This window comes from Grammomys surdaster, unplaced genomic scaffold (genome assembly GCF_004785775.1).
Source record: "Grammomys surdaster isolate TR1022 unplaced genomic scaffold, NIH_TR_1.0 125769, whole genome shotgun sequence".
Classification (NCBI taxonomy): domain Eukaryota; kingdom Metazoa; phylum Chordata; class Mammalia; order Rodentia; family Muridae; genus Grammomys; species Grammomys surdaster.
The window spans coordinates 1,680,224-1,700,812 of record NW_021620600.1 but is presented as its reverse complement, the minus strand read 5'-3'; the positions used below and the strand labels follow the sequence as shown (position 1 = coordinate 1,700,812).

Genomic DNA, 20,589 nt, shown 5'->3' with positions numbered 1-20,589 from the left:
GACATGGTATGTAGAGGATCAGTGGCCAGGGCTCAGAGCTCAGGAGGTAGCAGGACCCAAGCTGGGCTTTAGGGTGTCCTTGGCAGAGAGGTGGGAAACGAAGGTGTGGAGCAGAGGTTTGCTCTGTTCCCTCAAAGGCGCATCTCGTGGAGTAGAGTGGCCCAGCTGCTATCAAACACTATGCTGTGCCTCCTAAGGTTGCCAGGATGGGGTGAGGATGACAAAGGTTCACCCTTGCACAGATGTAGCCCAGCAGCACCTTAGGGAAGAAGGAAGAGGAAAGAAGGTGTCAGTAGACACAAGACAGGACCTCTTGGATAGTCCCTGAAGAGAGTTGTCATCCCGTATCGAACCCAAATGCACAGCATTGATCAGATGAGAATGGGAAAGATCCAGATAGCATTATTAGGGCAGATCCCAGGGGACAGCTGAATCCAGAATCCACAGGGGGACTGAACCAGGCAGTGGTCAGTCCTGCTGGGGGTGGGAGTTTACAGCTGGTTTTAGCAGAGTTGAGATGTGCTGGCTACACACAGTCTCCATCTTAAGGAGGTTCCATTTACATGGTTCAACTTTATCATGGAGAAAAAGCTATGCTCATTCAATAGAAACAAGACTTCAGTCCCAGTCTCTTCCCTTCCCAGGGGTGAGTCTATCATGTAACACTCTCTAATAATATTGTGCAAGGAAAGAAGCCATAGCCAAGGCAGCCAAGAGATTAGGGTGGGGAAGCACCTCGACTCTGCTGTGTGCTGTGGTGGATGTCAATGTTTACAAGTGCATATTGCTTGAAAATTTCCCACATACAATGGTACTATCTTTTGGACCAGGAGGGTCTCCATAAGGCCTGTATGCTCTGTTTGTTACTAACAGGAAGTGGAGAAACTAAAAGGTGGAGCCTACAAGGAACTTCTAGGTCTTTGAGGGTTTACAGACTGGAATGTGAAACGTCTCCCACGGGCCCACTTGAACACTTGGTTCCCCCTAGCCCGTGGCATTGTCTTGGAAGGTTGTGGAATCTTTAGGAAGTGTAGCCTCTTGGAGGAAGTGGATGTGGGGGCAGGTCTTTGTAGCCTCTAGTCTCTCTTCCTGTCTGCTCAGTGACTCACAGAGGCTGCTGTGGCTCTTGCCACCACACCCTCCCCTTCATGATGGGCTATATCCCTTCTAAATCTGGGGGCCTAAACCAACTCTTCCTACTTTACATGGCTTTTGACAGACATATTTTGTTTTTTGTTTGTTTTTGTTTTGTTTTGTTTTGTCCCCACTGTGTGGAAAGTCAGTAACACTGGAGTGTCTTCCCTAAGTGAATTATTTCACAACTGCCTCTTCCTCTCTGCTTCACTCCAGGCCCTCTGCAAAGTGTTCCCACCATGATATCCGGCCTCACCACAAGCTGGAAAGCAACGGATCACAGGCTAGACTGAAGCCTCCAAAATTGTGGCCCCAAACAAAATTTCCTTCCTCTTAATTGATATTTAGTTACAGTAACAGAAAGCTAACATAGGTGTGTCTTGAAGCACGTGAGCTTGTCACCAGTTGAGATACTTGCATCTAGCACTGTGCTGACTCCAAACCTGGAGTCAGTACTCCATCCTTGCAGAGGACCGGAGGAGGGAGAGGCTCTGTTGCCTTCAGCAGGAAGCTGAGGCAGCCTGTATCAAGCCTGAGCTTTCGCAGGGAGCAAATGAAGAGCTAGGATGTAGATGCAGACACCACAGCTCCAGGAGTTCTCCAGGAAATGATTAAGATATGGCTGCCGTGTGGAATTAGATCTCGGGAGCTTCTTTTTCCCTTGGGTCATCTGTCTTTCCACTGCAGAGCGAGCAAGTGAGCGAGCAACCGAGCGGGCAAGCTAAAATTGCAACCAGATCATGCCTGTACCTCTTGGAAGGTCTCCAAGGTCTCTCTCCTGTCCTAAGGACAGAGCCCAAGCTCCTACCTGACTACCAAACCCCTGTGTTACCTGGTCCCTGCCCTCTCCTCCAGCCCAGTCTCCCATGCGTCACCTCTTTGACTCTGGCCACACTGAACTCTGGTTTCCCGGCCTGGCCATGTTCTATTGTGTCACTGGATCCTTGTGTGTGTGCTCTGTTCATTCCATTGCCTTCCAACCCTCATGGACTTTCTGTGCATCCTTCAAGGCACAGATCATCTGTGAAAGAAAGCTTGGTGTTTGGCACAGCTGAGAACTCAGTGAGTTGCAGGCTATCTGTTCCGTTGACTCTTGGGGACGTAATGGACAGAAACTCAACTCCAGAGGACAGCTTAAGTAGTGAGACAGAATACAGGAGTGTTTGAGGTTTTGCTGAGCCTGGAACTCTGTTCTAGATGCCTGTGTTAGCTAAGGTTCTCTCAAAGGATAAGAAACACACACACACACATGCACACACCGGGTTGGGGGGAGAGAGATGTATGTTACATATATAATTATATGTATGGAGAATTTTTTTAATTGGCCATTGTGCTACCTTTTAAATTTTTAATGTTTTGCATGTAAGGGTGTTTTGCCTGTCTGTGCACCACATACATGCAGAACCCACAGAGGCCAGAAAAGGGCATCAGATCCCCTGGAACTGAAGTACAGACAGTTGTGAGCATCCATGTGGGTACTGGGGAGATCAAACCTGGGTCCTCTGCAAGAGAAGCCCATGCTCTTAACTGCTGAGCTGTATCTCCAGCCCTTGCTGTGTTAATAGGCTCACACAGTATGGCCTCAAGCAAGTCCAAGGTCTCTAAGGCAGGCCAGCGTGATTGGGAGCACATTCAACATAAGTATAGACCAATCGCCAGCAGAATGCCCTCTTCCTTGGGAACATCAGCAGTTTTAAGTGTGTGTGGGCAGGGGTGAGGGTATACACACATGTGTGTGCAGGGGCTTTATACATAGTGCTGGGCATTGACGTTGGGTTCTCAGGCTTGCACAAGCCCTCCTGCCCACTGAGCCGTCTCTCCAGCCCATGTCAAGTTTTTCCTATTAAGACTGGGAACTGGCTCAACAAAGTAAGGTCCATTTACATTATGGAGGGCAAATACTCTAAGTCCACTGGTTAAATGTTAATCCCATCCCCAAAACACCTTTATAGATAAGTATCCAGATGTATTTGCTGAAACGTCTGGGTGCTGTGCCCTGCCAAGCTGACACATGAAGTTAACCACCACACCATCTCTTCACTCCGCCCACTCTGACCAGCTTCATTCTCAGATGCCGAGGCAGCTGCTGGTATTCCAAACCTCTGTCCTTATAGCTCAGTGTAGAGTATGGTTGACCTTATGGGCCAGATTTGGGTTACTCTCCACCCATGGGGCCAGAGGTCAGCACCGCCCACTCCACAAAGGGGAGGGGTCTGTTTAGAAGGAAAGGGGAACGGCTCTGAACCGCTGCTAAGAGTATCTACAGAGGACCCTATGGCAGAAGGGCCTTCCCTCCTACCTTTTCTTCCCCATATCCCCAAGCCAAGGAGGAGCCATCGTCCCAGTGTGTATCGCCAGCTTCTAGGTGACGTGGCCAGTGCTTGGGATGAGATGTGGAGAAACGAGAGTGGACCCTGTGACGTGGGACCCAGGACGGGGGATGCTGGGGTTTCCGTAGCCGGTCCTTCAGCCCTGAGAAGTGAGACTTGTGGCCTCAGCCGAGCCTCATTCATTTCCCACTTTCGTGGCTTCTTTAGTCATAAGAGATTAGCGCCGAGCTGTAGGATTGGGATGGTTAAGAGTCGGAGCGAGCAAAGCTCAGACGTGCTCTTGCCTCATCAGTCGGCACCGACTCCTTGAGAACCTGGGCTACACGCCACAGGAAGGGCAGAGTGGGCCCATCTCAGCTGAGGGTGGAGCTTCCTAAAGGTGGGCTCTAGGCAAGAGACAGTCCCTCATCCTGCTCTGTACCCTCACGTGCACCTACATCAGGTGTAGCCTACAACCCTTCCCCTCTCCGAGCACAGCGGGGACATGCATGCATGGGCGTATCGCTCCTTTAGGGAGCAGGGTTACCGCTGGCTGACTGTGTGCTTACATTCATGCTCACATGTGTTTGCTGGGTTTAAAATATTCATCTTCATCAACTTTATCCTGAACCCATGGAGCCTCTGGCAACCGCCGTGCACTCTCTGTCCCCATGTGCCTGCTGGAGGCACCTTGTAGGAGTGGACTTCTACAGCATTTTGCTTCTTGGTGATTAGTTTGTCCTGCTTATTAAAATTCCTCGAGTAGAAGGGAAATGAAAACGAGAGGAAAAGATAATGGAGAGAACAGAGGATGGCGGTATGTCGCACACCTGGGACCCCAGCACTCTGGAGGTCAAGTTCAAGGCATTGAGGCAAACCTGAGTAACCTCTGAGTTAGACCAAAGCTAACACAAGAGACAGACGGACTGACTGTGATCAAAGTGCATTAGGTCCATAGATACAAGCCCTTTATTCTATATAGCTAATAAATTTTCATAAAAGTATTTATTTTTTTTACAATTTAATTCCTTTGGTGTGCACATATGTATGTGGTGCCCATGTACCATACATAGCACATCTATGAGGGTCAGAGGTCAGCTTTCCGGAGTCAATGCTCTCCTTCTACCACGGTCATGGGATCCAACTCAGGTTATAAGGCTTGGTGGCAAGCCCCTTTACCCACTGAGCTATATCACCCACCTCATTAAACAAATTCTTTTTTTAAAGAATAATTATGCTCCTGTGGTTCACACATTTGTCCATGTGTCAGGATTTCCCTCCACTTTCCTTTTTCCTTTCTGTGGTACTCTGGGATTTCACTAGACAGTCACCGCTGAGGCTTTCCTCCAGCCTGGAAGACGTCCTTCCTTTTAAAGACTGGATGGGGCACACCCCATTGTGTATGCAGAACACATTTCGTCTAACCAAGCTATCCTCAACGGGCATTCTGCCGTTCCTGCGCTCAGCTGTGGAAACAGTGTAAATACCCACCCGAGTTCACACCTAGCTCTCCATGCTACTACCCGTCACCAGCATGTCCCCCAGCTCTGCGATTGTGCTTCAGAGGTGGACACAGGCTTGGAAGCCTGATGTCTCACTCCGTTGGAACAGAACCATCCCATAGACAGACAGCTCCAGTCTGATCCTCATGGCTGCAAAAACAAAACATCTCCAGGGAAAGTGAAATCGGTGTCTTCACAGCCGATTTCCAGGTCTCTGAGGCCCCGGGGCTTCCGATGCGAGCTTGAGAAGTCCAGAGGTTTGTCCTCTGCACGGCTCAGAGGTTTGTCCTCTGCACGGCTCACACGCATATGTAAAGTTGGCTGGTGGGAGGTTGGCAGAGAGTAGTGTGTCCTCGGGCAGGCCGGGAGAGCAACCGCAGCAGAGACTCTCCCTCCGCCTGCACGTGGCACAGGTGCCCACTCTGCCTGTGGATTCTTTACCAGGTAAGGGGGCCTCTAGGGCCAAGGAGCCAGCATCTACTGTGTCGGCTCAGCATTCAGCTCACAGGTACCACAGAGCCAAATGCTACCAATGTGGAGCAAAACCACTGATATAGTCCAACAGCCACCCAGCCACCCGGCCTCCACAGACCTGCTGTTTCCAAGTTAGAGTCCACAGAGAGGTTTACAATCTCAGGAGGGATTGAAAGGCTTTTATCGGATTTTCAAAAGTTCCTCTCACTCGAAAGAGCTTAGATCCACCATGATAATAAAACAGGATAAACAGAGCCCTGAAGCGTGGGGCTGGGCAGACAGCTCAGGGCGTAAAGCACATGTGTGCAAGCACAAGGACATGAGTTTGGATCCCCAGAGACCACAGACAGTTGAGTGGAGTGGAGTGAATCTTAGCACCACTTATCTTAGCCATAGTGAGATATGAAGTGGAGACAAGAGAATCCCTGGAAGCTTCCAGGTCAGCCTGGTATCCAAAGCAACAAACAACAAAGGTATTTTGCCTCAAACAGGATGGAAAGTTGTCCTTGGACCCCATGTATTTGCAATGGCATATGTATGTCCACACCCATACATACCTACGTATGCACACAGGACACACACACACACACACACACATGCACACTGTTTTTAAAAAGCCCGAATAGTCAGTGTGGTGATTTGAATGGGAATGACCTCATAGAAGCAAGTGTTAGAATGCTTGGCCCACAGAGAGTGGGTCTATTAAAGGTGTGGCCTTGTTGGAGGAAGTGTGTACTGTGGGGGTGGGCTTTGAGGTCTCCTATGCTCATACTATGCCCAGTGTAGCACACAGTCCCCTGAAGCCTTCAGATCAAGACATAGAACTGTCGTCTCCTCCAGCACCATGTCTGCCTGCACACCTCCATGCTTCCCACCATGACAATAATGGGCTAAACCTCTGAACTATAAGCCAGCCCCAATTGAATATTTTCTTTTATAAGAATTGCCATGGTCATGGTGTCTCTTCACAGCAGTAAAACCCTAAGTAAGAGAGTGAGGTACTGAAAATACCCCAGAGATGAAACAGTTTCTTAGATGCATGCACTATACACCCCAGTTTTTCTCCAACAATTCGCATGGTGTCCAGCACACAGTAAGCACTTGCATCACTAAATAAGTAAGGAGTGATCTACTAAAAGCAAAGAAAACACATAATGTATGTCAATGAGGAAGCCGAACCGAGTTTATAAACATCAATTTTCCACTTCGCTGAGTGAGCAAACAGCTGTTACACCCAAGGGTAAACATGGCCCCTGATTGAGTCAGTCATTCATCTGTCCACTCATTCATTCACCCAGTTAACAAATATTGATTGGAATTATTTAACTCTGTGCCAGAGGCAGCATGTTATGAATCTCAGCTGCAGCACTATGATCTCAGGACAGCAGGGGAGACAGACCCATGTGTGAACCACTGCCATCCTGGGTGATGAATGTCGGGGACTGAACACAGGGCTGGGGACTAGGGGAGGGACCTTTAAGTGGAGTCACCATGGGGGGATAGGAAGAAGCCTTCAGTTGGAAGGGGCACTTGAAGCCAGTGTTGAGGACTTAGAAGCTGGCTATTGGATGGCAGGGAGAGCAGAGATGTTGTCCCCTCAGCAAGGACATCTTGGTGTCGCAAGTGACTTGTGCAATGGATGGTGGGCATTTTTCAGGGGCAAGGTCTGCATGGGGAAGGCCTCAGGTGGACATTAGGGAGCACCAGCAGTCTGGCCTCCTCCCCTACATCATGCTCCATGGCCTTCCTTAGAGTTCCTCATCCTGCCAAGACTCACACACTCACTAGTGTATCTGGAAAACACATCCCAGCTCCGAGTGTGTGCGCACACACACACACACACACACTTCACACACTTCAGCAATTCCTTCATAATCCTCCTTTTGTCACCTGGGCAGGACTGGGCACCTGCCATCACCATGCTCCCCTGAAACCACCAGCAAGCCGCGTCTCCAAGCTCAGCCAATTTACCTCCTTTCCCTTCCTTTTCTCTTCTGCTTTTCTCTTCTTTGTCCAACCAGACTGTCTCAGTTTGGGATTTATTGCTATGAAGAGACACCATGACGACAGGAACTCTTATGAAGAAAAACATTTAATTGGGGCTGGCTTACAATTCAGAGGTTTAATCCATTACAGTCGTGGCAAGAAGCATGGAGAGATTGCAGGCAGACATGGTGCTGGAGAAGGAGCTGAAATTTCTACATCTGGATCCGCAGGCAGCAGGAATTAAACTGGCTTGAGCTTCTGAGACCTCAAAGCCAACCTTCACTGTGACACACTTCCTCCAGCAAAGCCATGCGTACTCCAACAAGCCACACCTTCCTATGGCCTAAGCATTCAAACACAGGAGTCTATGGGGGCCATTCCTATCCAAACCTCAAACTGCAGGTCCTGAGGGCAGGGACTGACTACCTATTATTGTCCCTATCTGGGAGGCGGAATGGTAGAGAGCTGCCCTGAGAATGGGCACCTCCAACAAAGCCCCAGTTAATATCCCAGAGCCACTGGGACAGAAAGCACACAGATTCTAGACTCAACCACAACGGGTTCCATCAGAAGTTTCATATTTTACTGGGTTGTGTGAGCTATGGCAAGCCGCTTAGCCTCTCTAGGCCTGTTTCTCAAGGACACAGTACCATTCATTTCATAGGTCACAGAGGAAGCCAATCTGTACACAGCAGCCATGACGGAATGAACAACTATTGTCAACTTTCTCTTTACAGCTCACAGCACCCACTGGCTGAACCAGGCTATTCCTCCCATTAGATGAGCAAGCAGTGTCTCCACCTGCCCTGCCCTCCCCAGCACCCTAATCCCCATCCCTCCAGAAGCTACTCTCTGCAACAAGAGAAAAATCTGGTATAATTTTCAAGCTCTCAAGGAAAGGACATTTCTCTCGAAACCACTGGGGTTACTCTTTACCTTAACATTAAACATATTCACCAGTTTAAATTTTTAATGTACACATTACAGCTAAAAATAGATTTGGCTATAGGTCATAAGGGAGCACTTCAGCAATACAATTATAGAGCAGATATATGTTAGCTCTAGGCTGGGAGTCAGCCTCAAGGTATATGCCTACTTGAATGGAGGAGTCTTTGGTGAAGGGGCTTCGTCCCACACAGTGTCCCAGTCATAGGACTGCCCAGCCTCAATACTGCTATACCGCCATTGTGCTCAGGGTGCAAGCGTCTGAGTTCATTCTGGTCCCTGTGACAGAGGTACCATGAACTGGCCTGGAATAACAGACTTATTTCTCGTGGTTCTGGTGACTGCAAAGTCCAAGGCCAATATGATGGTTTATATATGCTTGGCTCAGGGAGTGGCACTGTTGGGAGGTGTAGCCCTGTAGCCTTGTGGGCCTGGGTTTTAATACTCTTGCCCTAGCTGCCTGGGGGCCAGTATTTTGCTAGCAGTCTTCAGATGAAGATGTAGAACTCTCAGCTCCTCCTGCACCATGCCTGCCTGGATGCTGCCATGTTCCTGCCTTGATGATAATAGACTGAACCTCTGAACCCCTTAGCCAGCCCCAATTAAATGTCCTCTTATAAGTTGCCTTGGTCATGGTGTCTATTCACAGCAGTAAAACTCTAACTAATACAGCCAGGAAGAAAGTCTATGCCCATTTAAAACCTGCTTCCTCAGACAACTGCCTTTCTCTGCAACCCACATCAGGAGAATGTCAATGAATATTCTGGAACCTCTTATAAAAGCATGAATGACACCGTGCAAGTAAGTCCTGATCTAATCATCTCCTAGAGCCCCCACCTCCTAATGTCACTTTTTGGGCCTTAGGATCAGTAGACATAAACATTCAGTCCTTTGCAACAAGGATGTTAGGTATGTCCATTACGGACAGGCACACTCTGACCAGACAAGGCTAAATTAGAAGCAGGGCTTGCTCTATGGACACTGCTTCCAGACATGTCTTCACCACCACCTGCCACACCACATCCCCTTCCAAACATCTGTCTCCTACCCTTTCTTTTGCCTTGAGGTTTTACCCTCCCCATGCCAGATACCTGTATCTCAGAAGAATGCCCCAAGAAGGAAGCCATACTCTGCCCCCTATTCTGCAAAGGGACCTTGACCACTGACCTTTCCTCTCTGCTTATTTCTGCCCTGGATCATGATGCTCACACCACCTGCCTCACGGAGAGATGGTGATCAAGCCAGGCAGTATGCTGCACACTGGGTAGAGGCTCAGTTTTTAAAACTTAGCATCTTGCAAGTTCAAGCATGAGGTGCCCACCTCTCTGCTGACGTGGTTTCTGACTTATAACCCATGTGAGCAAGATGGTTCCCCCTGTTTATAGCTGAAGCTTGAGGAGGTCAGTGTACCCATGTTCCCATAGCTGGCAGATACCCTGCTTCCACAGTACAGACTTCCACAGTGCTGGATCCCAGGCAGGCTCAGGAAACCGGAGCTAAGACTCAGGTCCCGCTGGCAGTGATGTCTGATCTGGAGACAGTGAAATTTAAACTGTCATCTATAGATGTGTTGGGCTTCATTCATGGCCATCTTGGCTTTCGTGTGGCCACCAATCCACAGGTTAGGGACACTTCCTAAGATCGAGGAAAGAGGTGGAAAAAGGCAGGTCACTGGTCTTAGCCCATCTCTGGGCAGGTCCTCCAGGCTGACAGCAGAGTCCATGGTAGGCCTACCAGAGACACATGTCAGGGGTCAGAGGGGGATGTCCTCTTCAGCTTCACCTGTCAGCACCTTCTGGGATCTCATATCACTGAACTAGCCTAGGAATTAGATTCTAAAAGAAACAAGAATCTGAATTTGTCCTTAAGTATCCTCGAGCTGGCAGGTAGCCAGGACGAAGGCTTATTTGGGCTCATGGTTTAAGGAGCTACAGTGTTTCATAGCAAGGGACTTGGTGGTAGGAACATGAGGTGACTGGTCATGCTGTATCTGCAGTGTGGAAACAGCAGGAAGGGACAAGAAGCCAGGCTAGGTCTCTGCTCTCTAGCAACTCTGCAGCAGCAACCCCACTTCCTCCAGCTAGGTCCCACTTCCCAAAAGTTCTATAACCTCCCCAAAGAGATGGGGACCAAAAGTTAAAACATGTGAGTCCATGGGGGCATTTTCCCATTCAAACCATACCACAGATTGTGTGCAGGAATTGCCCTTCTTGGTTGGGTGACTGACTATAGAGAGATTGCCTCTTAGATTGAAACACTAGTAATACTGGGTGTGGTGACATATATCTGTAGTCCTAGCCCTAGGCACACTGAAGTAGGAAGATCAGGAGTTCAAGGCCAGCCTTGACTACTTAGCAAGTGTGGTGGTTTGAATGAGACTGGCCCACATAACCTCATAGATTTGAATGACTGGTCACCAGGGAGTGGCACTATTTGAAAGGATTAGGAGGTGTGGTCCTGTGAGAGGAAGTGTGTCACTGGGGAATGGACTTGGAGACTTCAAAACCCCATTCCAAGCCCAGAGTCTCTCTACCTGCTGCCTGCAGATCCAGATGTAGAACTCTAGCTACTTCTTCAGCCTCTGTGCCACCTCACTTCCCGCCGTGATGATAATGGACTAACCTCTGAACTGCAAGCAAGACTCAATTAAATTCTTCCCTTTACAAGAGTTGTCAAGGTCATGGTGTGTCCTGACCCGAGCTGCTGCTCCGGTCAGCAGGTCAGGGTCTAGCAAGAGAAAGGGTGGGGATAGAGGGGCAAGAGACAAGACAGAGGGTCTGATCAAGTCTCCCCCTTTATTGAAAGGAAATCCTGGGTATTTATACGGTTTACCACGTGCCTTGCCCTTGAGGACAAGCAGGGGAACCCAGCTGAAGCCACTATGCCATGTGCCTTGCAGCATAGATACCACGTGCGCCTTGCAGCTGGAGGCACTAAGCAGGAAAACAAGATATGTGAGGGAAAAAAAGATGTTTATCAGAGTGTGCTCAGCAGTTGTGGGCTGTTGAACAAGTCTCTTGTCAGGGTATATGGCCTGAGATGGCTGCAAAGATGATAGCTAGGAGTCGGCTCCCAACAGGTCCCCCTTTTTAATTTTTTTTTTCAAAAGGGAAGGCTGGGAAAACTTATGGAAACCGTGCCTGCCTTAGGTTGGAGCAAAGGACCCCAGCCTCCCTTTCCCGTCTTTGGATACTCAACAGCCATTGGTTGAGCCCCTGTCTTAGGATGGTGAGGCCTCCTAGATAGGGGCAAGGGTCTTGAGGTGTTCTCTTACTCATCATTGACTGTCTGGCTTAGCTCATAAGTTAGGGGTTAATATTCATCAGACTTGATGACAGAGGTTTTAGAGTTCCCTACTTCCAGCCTGTAATAATGGACTTGTATGGGTTTCATTTGAATAGTATCTATCTGTACAAAAGCCATCAGTCTGTTGAACAGCATGAACTCGAGAGACAAGAGGCTTAACAATGCATGAATGGTTGGTAAAAAAGCAACACTCTTTTTTAAGGGCAGCACACAGTTCCCTCTGTTGGAGAAGTTAAAGGTCTAAGCCTTGTACCCACAAATTTTGTATTAATAGAAGAAATTATGCCAATGAAATCCTTGAATTTGCATCAGCTTAGTAACAATTATACAGATTTCTACCAATAGATTATGGCTGTGTAATCAATTTTAGCTCTTCCTCCCTGTTCTAATAAAACTATTACTTTCTCCTAGAAAGACAGCCTATTAACTACCTCAGTCCCCAAGTCCAGGGAATTGGGGCGCCAACTCTTCATTAACTTCTTCAAGCTGAATATGGACATTGAGATATTAGAAGAGGCTTGAGGGGAAGGGTAAATTGATAAGCCTCTGATGTCTGTGTTAACTGCATCCAGCTGGAAGTCCAGGACATCAGTGGACATGCAAGTGACAAGAAGATTCATTCACCAAGGCTGTGTATTCTGTAATATACAAATCTCAAAACAAATTTTAGTATCAAGATAATTATTTTGTTTGATTCTCTGGAATCTAGTCTTCTGGAGGTCTACCTCTGTCATGTCTGATCCATGTAATTCTGGAAGATATAACTACCACCTTAATGACCTCTTCAGAAAACACATAGAAAAACCTTTTTTCCCAAATCTGCCTATCCTTTAGCCAGTAACCAGAAAACCCTTTACATTGACCTTTTATCCAGAAGAAAAATATAACTACACAACTGAGAATCACACCCATTTTGAAAGTTATATCAACCTAATACAACCGATTAACACTATATTTCTGTTCAGCTCTCTGCCTAGAGCAACCTTCTATTTATCTGTTTGGCTCTCTTGACTCAGAGCAGCCTGCAATTTACTCCTCAGATCTTTAAAGCCTTTTGTCCTCTGTCCCTGCTGACTTATTTCTGCCCCATTTTCGTTACTATGACCTACTGGTCTCGATGTGGCAGGTTCCCACAGCGATCACCTTTGTTTCACTCCTGAATTTTCCGCAGACCCTTCTTCCAGTAACATCCCTCACTGGGTCTCTCATTCTCGCTGCCTCGCATTAAGTGCTACTACCAAGCTCCGTCAGTCAACAGGTTCTCCAGCGCAGGTGTGCGGATGCTCACTTCCAATTCCTGCAGTGTCCTTCACTGTATCTCACTTACTGGAGCTCCGAAGTTGAGTGCCACTCTGTCCCGACCCGAGCTGCTGCTCCAGTCAGCGGGTCATGGTCTAGCCAGAGAGAGAGTGGGGATGGAGGGGCAAGAGACACGAAGAATGGAGACAAGACAGAGGGTCTGATCAAGTCTCCTTTATTGAAAGGAAATCCTGGGTATTTATACGCTTTTCCACGTGCCTTGCCATGTGGACAAGCAGGGGAACACAGCTGAAGGCACTATGCCATGTGCCTTACAGCTAGGGGCAAGTGTAGGGTAGTTGTAGACACTGAATGAGCATAGAGAACCTGCCTCCTCTGTGTGCTAAACCCCTTTGATCCTGTGATCTCATCCCAACGCATATGACTTCCTCCTCCCACCCATTTAGAAATGAGGAAACTGAAGCTCAGAAAGGTGACTTGGACCCAAACATAAGAAGTTGTGGCGAGGTCAGGACAGGGAATATTGTCTGGTCATATGCTGCCTCAAGATGGGGATGTGCTCTGAGAACTGTCACTAGGTGGCGCCACTGAGCACACAGCAGCAGCGCCTCTGGTGACTGATAGCAATGAAGTGCCTATGACAGCAGTAGGCAGTCTAGACTAGTATGCCACCCGCCCAGCCCTCAGAATGGATGCAGTCCTCAGCTGCCTGAACGGTTAAGTATCCATGACAACATGGCTGAGCATGTAACTGCACAAAGAATGATGCAGAAAATGTAGAGAAAACCTAGAATTAAAGAAAACTCCAGCCTAGAGCAGGAAAGTCGATGCGAGTTTGAGGCTAATCTGCACCACACAGTGAATTCAGGGCTACATAGCAAGATTCCATCGATGATGATGATGAAGAAGAGGAGGAGGAGAGAGAAGAGGAGAAAGAAGAGGGTGAAGATGATGATTATGAAAATATAAGAGGAAACAAATGATAGAGCCCACAGCAATGGGAGTGGACACATACAGGTGCTCATAGTGTCACATCCACACGCAAACAGAAAGAATAACTACCTGGACCATACTTGCTTGCTCTCTGGCTCTCTATTGCTTTCTCTATGATCCTCCCTTGCTTGCTCCCTGATCCTCCCTTGCTTGCTCTCTCATCTTCCCTTGCTTGCTCTCTGATCCTCCCTTGCTTGCTCTCTCATCTTCCCTTGCTTGCTCTCTGGTCCTCCCTTGCTTGCTCTCTGATCCTCCCTTGCTTGCTCTCTCATGTTCCCTTGCTTGCTCTCTCATGTTCCCTTGATTGCTCTCTGATCCTCCCTTGCTTGCTCTCTGGCCCTCCCTTGCTTGCTCTCTGGTCCTCCCTTGCTTGCTCTCTGGTCCTCCCTTGCTTGCTCTCTGGTCCTCCCTTGCTTGCTCTCTGATCCTCCCTTGCTTGCTCTCTGTTCCTCCCTTGCTTGCTCTCTGGTCCTCCCTTGCTTGCTCTCTGATCCTCCCTTGCTTGCTCTCTGGTCCTCCCTTGCTTGCTCTCTGGTCCTCCCTTGCTTGCTCTCTGATCCTCCCTTGCTTGCTCTCTGGTCCTCCCTTGCTTGCTCTATGATCCTTGCTAGCTCTCTCCACTCTTACATAGTCCTCGGCCCTGTTCATGAAATAGTGTTGCCCACAGTGGGCAGGGTTTTCCCATACCAATTAATAATCAGGACAGTTACCCACAGACATGCCCACAGGCCAGCCTGATTTAGGCAATTCCTCAGTTGAGGCTCTTAATTGATTCTAGGTTGTGGCAAGTGGACAATTAAAAACTCTCGGGCACTGGGAAGATGTCTCCGTGGTTAAGAGTACTCCCATGGGCTCTCTTGATGAGACCAAGTTCTGTTCCCAGTAACTTCCATGCCAGACAGCTCTCAACACCAGTAATTCCAGCTCCAGGGGATCCAAGTTCCTCTTCTGGCCTCTATTGGTACCTGCACACACACGCACACGCACATGCACACGCACACACACACACACATAAAAAAAATCTTTAAACAAACAAAACAAAAAACCCTTAATCACCAGAAGAGAAGAGATCTGGATTCAGACCAGGTTCCCACTGGCTAGCCTTGCAATTTGGGGTGAAAGATTGGGACAGGCTGTGAGGTCACTCTGCGACCCCGCGCCAGAGACACTTTGAAAATTCCCAAGCACCCTCCTAAGTTCAAGTTCTTCGCAGTTTCTTTGGACCTTATCAGGTGCGGGCTTGTGCCACTCTGTTCCCCTAGGGGACATCCCTGATCTACATCCAGCTGAACCGAGATTCAGCGAATCTACTTTCGGGAATCCCAAATCCACGCACTCCGGGCTCACCCGGATCATCTTGGTTACGACTCCCACTCAGACACCCCCTTGCCTGCCTGCGCACCCAGCGCACGTGCGCATTGGGTGAGACCCCACCCTCGCCCCACAGAGCAGCTGGAAGGGCGGGGCCCAGCGGCAGGTGGGGGCGGGGCGGGGCGGGGCGGGCCGTGCGGGAGCCCAGGGTGCTGCGAGGGACAGAGCGCGGGAGGCGCGCGGAGACGGAGCCGAGCCCGTGCGCGCGCCACCATGCCCTTGGCCTTCTGCGGCACCGAGAACCACTCAGCTGCCTACCGGGTAGACCAAGGTGTCCTCAACAACGGCTGCTTCGTGGACGCGCTCAACGTGGTGCCACATGTCTTCCTGCTCTTCATCACCTTTCCCATCCTCTTCATCGGTGAGCGCGCGCGCCGCGACGGAGGGAGGGAGGACGCGCGGGAGAAGGACGAGTGGCCGGGATGGGGGTGGCGCGCGGCCCCGGCGGTCCCGCACCACCCGCTCGCCTGTGTTCCTTGGTCCCCTGCTGTGCGTCTCCTCCCTCGGACCCTCCCCCATCCCTGAACCCGCGCCAGACACGATGGGCGCTAGCGACATTAGGGATCCCCAAGTTTTGCTACCGCAGAGCCTGACCCGGGATGGGGCTCCGCACGCTCAGGGAAGGTCGCGAGGGAATCGACCTCACCCTGAGCGGCGCTGCGGCGAGAGCCAGACCATCCTTTCCCAGTGCCCATGCTGTCACCGCCGCAACTGGACTCAGGCAGAAGCGCAGGCTCCAGCCAGGGAGGTTGGTGGTGGAGGCCAGCCAGCCTCGCGTTGTCCCAGCGGCCTAACCTCGGGCAGAACTTCCCCCCTCCCCTCTCCAGGGTCCGGTCCACGCTGCGAGGAGATAGAGTCTGGGTGCCGGGACCCGGCCACCCCACAAGGCGAGAGTCCTCCTAGTGTATGTAACTTCTCCAGGACAGCGTGAGTCAACTCAGAGCAGATTTAGCAACCTTTTCAACTCCCAGCGCTTGCCAAAAAGTGGTCTACAAAGTTGGGCGCTCAGCCTGGAGGACAATCCTTTTCACTCTGGTCGCCTCCTCTCCCAAGTCCTTGAATCTGTCCGGCCAATCTGCTCTGTTCAAACAGAGTGTTGATTGTTCATTTACTTCAATTAAGAGAAATAGCAAATCTTTAAAATTCTTTAGGGAAGGAAGAAGGGCAAGGTGGCCGTTGAACTGAATCAGTAAAAAGTTGCTGAACCTGGCTCTCCTGGAAATCCTGGTTCTTGGGAGGTGGAGGCAGGAGGATCGGGAGTTTAAGGTCATCTTCGGCTACACAGGAAGTTCAAGGCCTTGTAACCAACATTAGACCCTGCCTCAAAAATAAAGAACTGCTGCAGAAAGAAGCTGTAGTTACTGACAAAGATAAATGGTTAGCCAGAAATAGCAAGGAAGTATGCAATGCATGCCCATGTGTGTATCAGAAACGGAACAGAATGGACAGCAGGTCACACCAGAGGTCAGTGTGGTACCTGCTTAGGACCAGGCTGCAGCCTTTGTGCCTGGATAGTCAGTTTCTTTGCTCAGCCCTGGGGAAGTAAGATTTGTATGGTCGCCCTATCACCATGCTGGATCTCCAGGTGGGCTTCCTACCCTCTGTGTCTCTCCCTGCAGGATGGGGCAGCCAGAGCTCCAAGGTGCACATTCACCACAGCACCTGGCTCCATTTCCCGGGCCACAACCTGCGTTGGATCCTTACCTTCATGCTGCTCTTCGTCCTCGTGTGTGAGATCGCTGAGGGTATCCTGTCTGATGGGTAAGTGAGCGACTGAGGACTGAGGAGAGAGCGGACCTGCTCCAGGGGAATTCTGGGGAGGCTGGAGGAGGCCCTCCCTGCACCTCTCACATGCCTTCCATAGACCAGTGTCTTGTCTATTACATCCTGTAACCTGGTGTGAACTGTGCTAGGCCCCAGACACATATGAGATGCAGGGCCTACTGTCAGTCGGGAGGAAAAGGGGAATGCAGATTTCTGTACCAGTTCCTTGTGAGACCATTGTAGAGCCTGTCAGAGTGCCCCAGCTGCTGTGGGCAATACACCTAGTCTCTTCTGAAAGTGACCGAAATACATGAGGGAACAGTAAAGCATGCCACTTGTTCTTACTGAAGGCCTCCCTCTGGTTCCCATTCATTTACAAGATTCAGTCCCTGTCCTCTGGGCCCTCATCTTTGTCCCGATTCAGCCCCACCTGCCTCTAGCCCCATTCTTCTCCCCACACTCACCCCTTCCCTCACCTCTCCTACAGACCGGGATGTATGTCCCAGTTTCCATTTGCAAAGCTGTCAGGATTTGAGATCTGGGGTGCCCGTCCTATTTGTATTCACAGTGCAGAACCCACAGAAGCTCTGCAAACATTGATTGACTCCTAGGAAGATAAATCAAATGATACCACACGGACATGATCTGGGAGGAGGAGATCAGAAGGCAGTATCAGACAGGTTTCATGGTGGTGGTGGTCAGGGGGTGCTTTGGAGCGGAGCTTGGATGGATGACATGTGTTCTGACGGGGGTGGGGTGGGGTGTGGAGGCGGGAGACTACAGCACTGGAGGGAGAGGGATGAGGAACAGGCGTGCCCGGGCTGTGGCAGAGGTGACAAGCACGATTTAAGCTATTGTGGTTTGAGGCCTAGGGGATAGCTGGGTCTGCAGAGATGGTCTTGGGAATGAGGCTAGCTCTCAGGGGACGGAGGAATGAAGAAGGCTGAAGCAGTAGACACAAGGAAGGGAGCCATGACACTGTAGCCAAGCAGCAGATCTGGTCCTTAGAGGAGGGCTTTGGGTGGAAGGCTGCCTGTCTGAGTTGACTTTAACTTGCAGTTTTGAGGCCAAGAGAGATGCCTTCGGCACAACACTCGTGGACGGAAGGCTGAGTGTGTGCTGAACAGGCCAGAGGGCGGCAGGAAGAGTCACAGGGTAGGTAGGTGAGGGATGACTGTGATGAGAGCTGAAGTGTGTCCTCAGAGAGGGACAGAAGAGGACATGGAATGGAATGGAGGAGTCAGGGAGCCTCAGGGACCGTGTCAGGGGGCGATGTCACAGTTGTGGGTGGATATTGTCTGGAGTTTCTGAGGTCCAGCTCCTCTGAGCTACAGTTAGACTATTCTCAACCCTGCGGCTGTCCCCAGTGTCCAGGCATCGGCACTAATTTCATGCCTCGATGAGGCACCAGGTCCTACTGCTGATCAAAGCCTACAGACCAACAAGAACGCCAGAAGGAATACCAATATTTAAATAGTGGTGACTAGTCTGTAATCCCCCCACTCCCACCCAAGACCCTGCCACACTGGCACAATGTACTGAGGAAAGGGACTTGTGAGCCCTGGGGCCACCAGTAATACCTCTAGGTTATAATTGGCTGGGTGGCAGGAAAATGCCCCAACTGGAGAGGAGGGAGCCCCAGCCTTCTGCTCAGTGCCAACTGTGGGACCTGTGTGTTACTCAGTCTTTCTGTGCCATGTCTTTTCTACCTGTGAAATGAGCCCTGGAGCCTTCACTTGTCTCTTTGAGGGAGGCAAAATGGGAAAACAGACAAGTCTCAGAGCCCAGCCACAGAGCCTGGGGCAGATCTATTCCCAGGACACGGGGACCGGGGACTGGCAGGAAACAACCCAGATGTCCACTTTTGCTAATATCTACACCCCTGACCCTGTATGGCTATGCCTGCACCCCAGGCCTGCCGAGTGTATCTCCTCCAAGGCATGATGCTTGTCTGCAGATGGACATTGGGCTCCTGGTCTTCGGGGCCACCACCCTTGAGTCAGCAAATGTGAGGAAGGGACATAAAAGGGGGGGCTGATTGGTGATGTCATAGACCTGCCCTGTGGCTCCCCATTTCCACACTGGCCTATGGCATGTGGAGTTGGAGCTGGGTAAGACAACCGTCTCCAGCTGGGATGTGGCTTAGACTAAGTCACATTCAGTGTATAACTGAGGTAACTTCAGTCTGTAGCAGCTTGTGCTTGTGTGGTCCTGTCAATGCTGAGCAGCCAGAGCAGTGCAGGTGAATGAGAAGAGGGGTAAGGGAAGAACATGGGGAGAGTGTTTTCCCAAATCACTGTACACCTGACTCATATAAAGAAAACTTTCACATCTGTTCCCCTCTGCTTTATTCTAATCATCTAAGAGCTATTATAACTGAGAGTGCATCATGCTTGCTATGATTATATTTCTTAAGTTCACTCCAGCATTGTTTCTACAGTGGAGGCAGGAGTTCTGAAGCCCTCTCCCGGGCAGTGGCTGTCAATCCTCTGTCTTAACCTTTTCTCTTCTCTATTAGTCACTAGCCTTTTTTGCTGAGATGTAATATCCAGGCTTAAAGAACATCAATGACTGTCTCCCTTAACAAGAAATCTAGAAAACTGTCTTTTCAGCTTGGTTTTGAAGTTTGGTGTATCTCCAAGTACCCAGCCTTTCCCTACTGTTTTCTGTGGACAAGCCATCCCTTCCTCGTGACCACAAAGTGGCTGCCCTGTTGCGAGTGTCCCATAGGAAGGAAGGGGCAAGCTTGGGAGAGCATGCTCCAGCTGCTCCTCTTCCTTACAGGGGAGGTCAAGCTCTTCAGACTTGGCTACACACCTCAGTGCCTAGAATTGCATGGCCACCCTCAGACCAACCCCTGGCAAAGGAGTATAGAATTGGCAGCCTGCTTAGGGCGGTCACCATCTATCTCCTAGGGGCTGGATAACCTGTAGTTCTTCTGTTTAATAAATGATCCATGCTGCCTACATGGCTTTACTTGGGCCCTTCCAGAGTAATCCTGACATGGTGGACTTCTCCATATGGCAGGACATCTCTGTTAAACAAATACTTATTCTTCAAAGTCCAGCCTGATTCCACATCTTCTGGGAAGCTCTCCCTGAAGCCTTTAGTCCATCTGGAATAGCCCTACCATGGACTCTTGGGTCACATAGAAGAGTTGGTCATTGCCTATGCTTAGCTTTTCCAAGGCAAGGGTCCTTGGCTTGCTCGATCCAGCAGCATAGAATAGTATAGTATAGTATAGTATAGTATAGTATAGTATAGTACAGTATAGTGTAATATAACATAGTATAGTATAATATAGTATAACATAGTATAGTATAGAATAGTATAGTATGGAATAAAATAGTATAGTATAGAATAAAATAGTATAGTATAACATAGTATAGTATAGAATAGTATAGTGTAATATAGTATAACATAGTATAGAATAGTATAGTATAATATTGTATAACATAATATAGTATAGTGTAGTATAACATAGTATAGAATGAAATAGTATAGTATAGTATAGTTAGTATGGTATAGTATAGTATAGTTAGTAT

The 20,589-nt window shown here is 49.5% G+C and overlaps 1 protein-coding gene across 6 annotated transcripts in view; it reads left to right on the top strand.

Annotated features, from left to right (window-relative positions):
• The first annotated feature begins 15,416 nt into the window (after positions 1 to 15,416).
• Positions 15,417 to 20,589, top strand: part of Abcc8 (ATP binding cassette subfamily C member 8) — a 77,427-nt gene continuing 72,254 nt past the window's right edge. For 5 of the 6 annotated variants that reach the window (XM_028788898.1, XM_028788902.1, XM_028788899.1 and 2 more), the window contains exons 1-2: positions 15,494 to 15,641; positions 16,900 to 17,041. In XM_028788898.1, the coding sequence (XP_028644731.1) occupies positions 15,494 to 15,641; positions 16,900 to 17,041 (290 nt within the window). Of the gene's footprint in view, positions 15,642 to 16,899; positions 17,042 to 20,589 lie in introns of all 6 variants that reach the window. The other variant, XM_028788897.1, reaches the window with a different exon arrangement.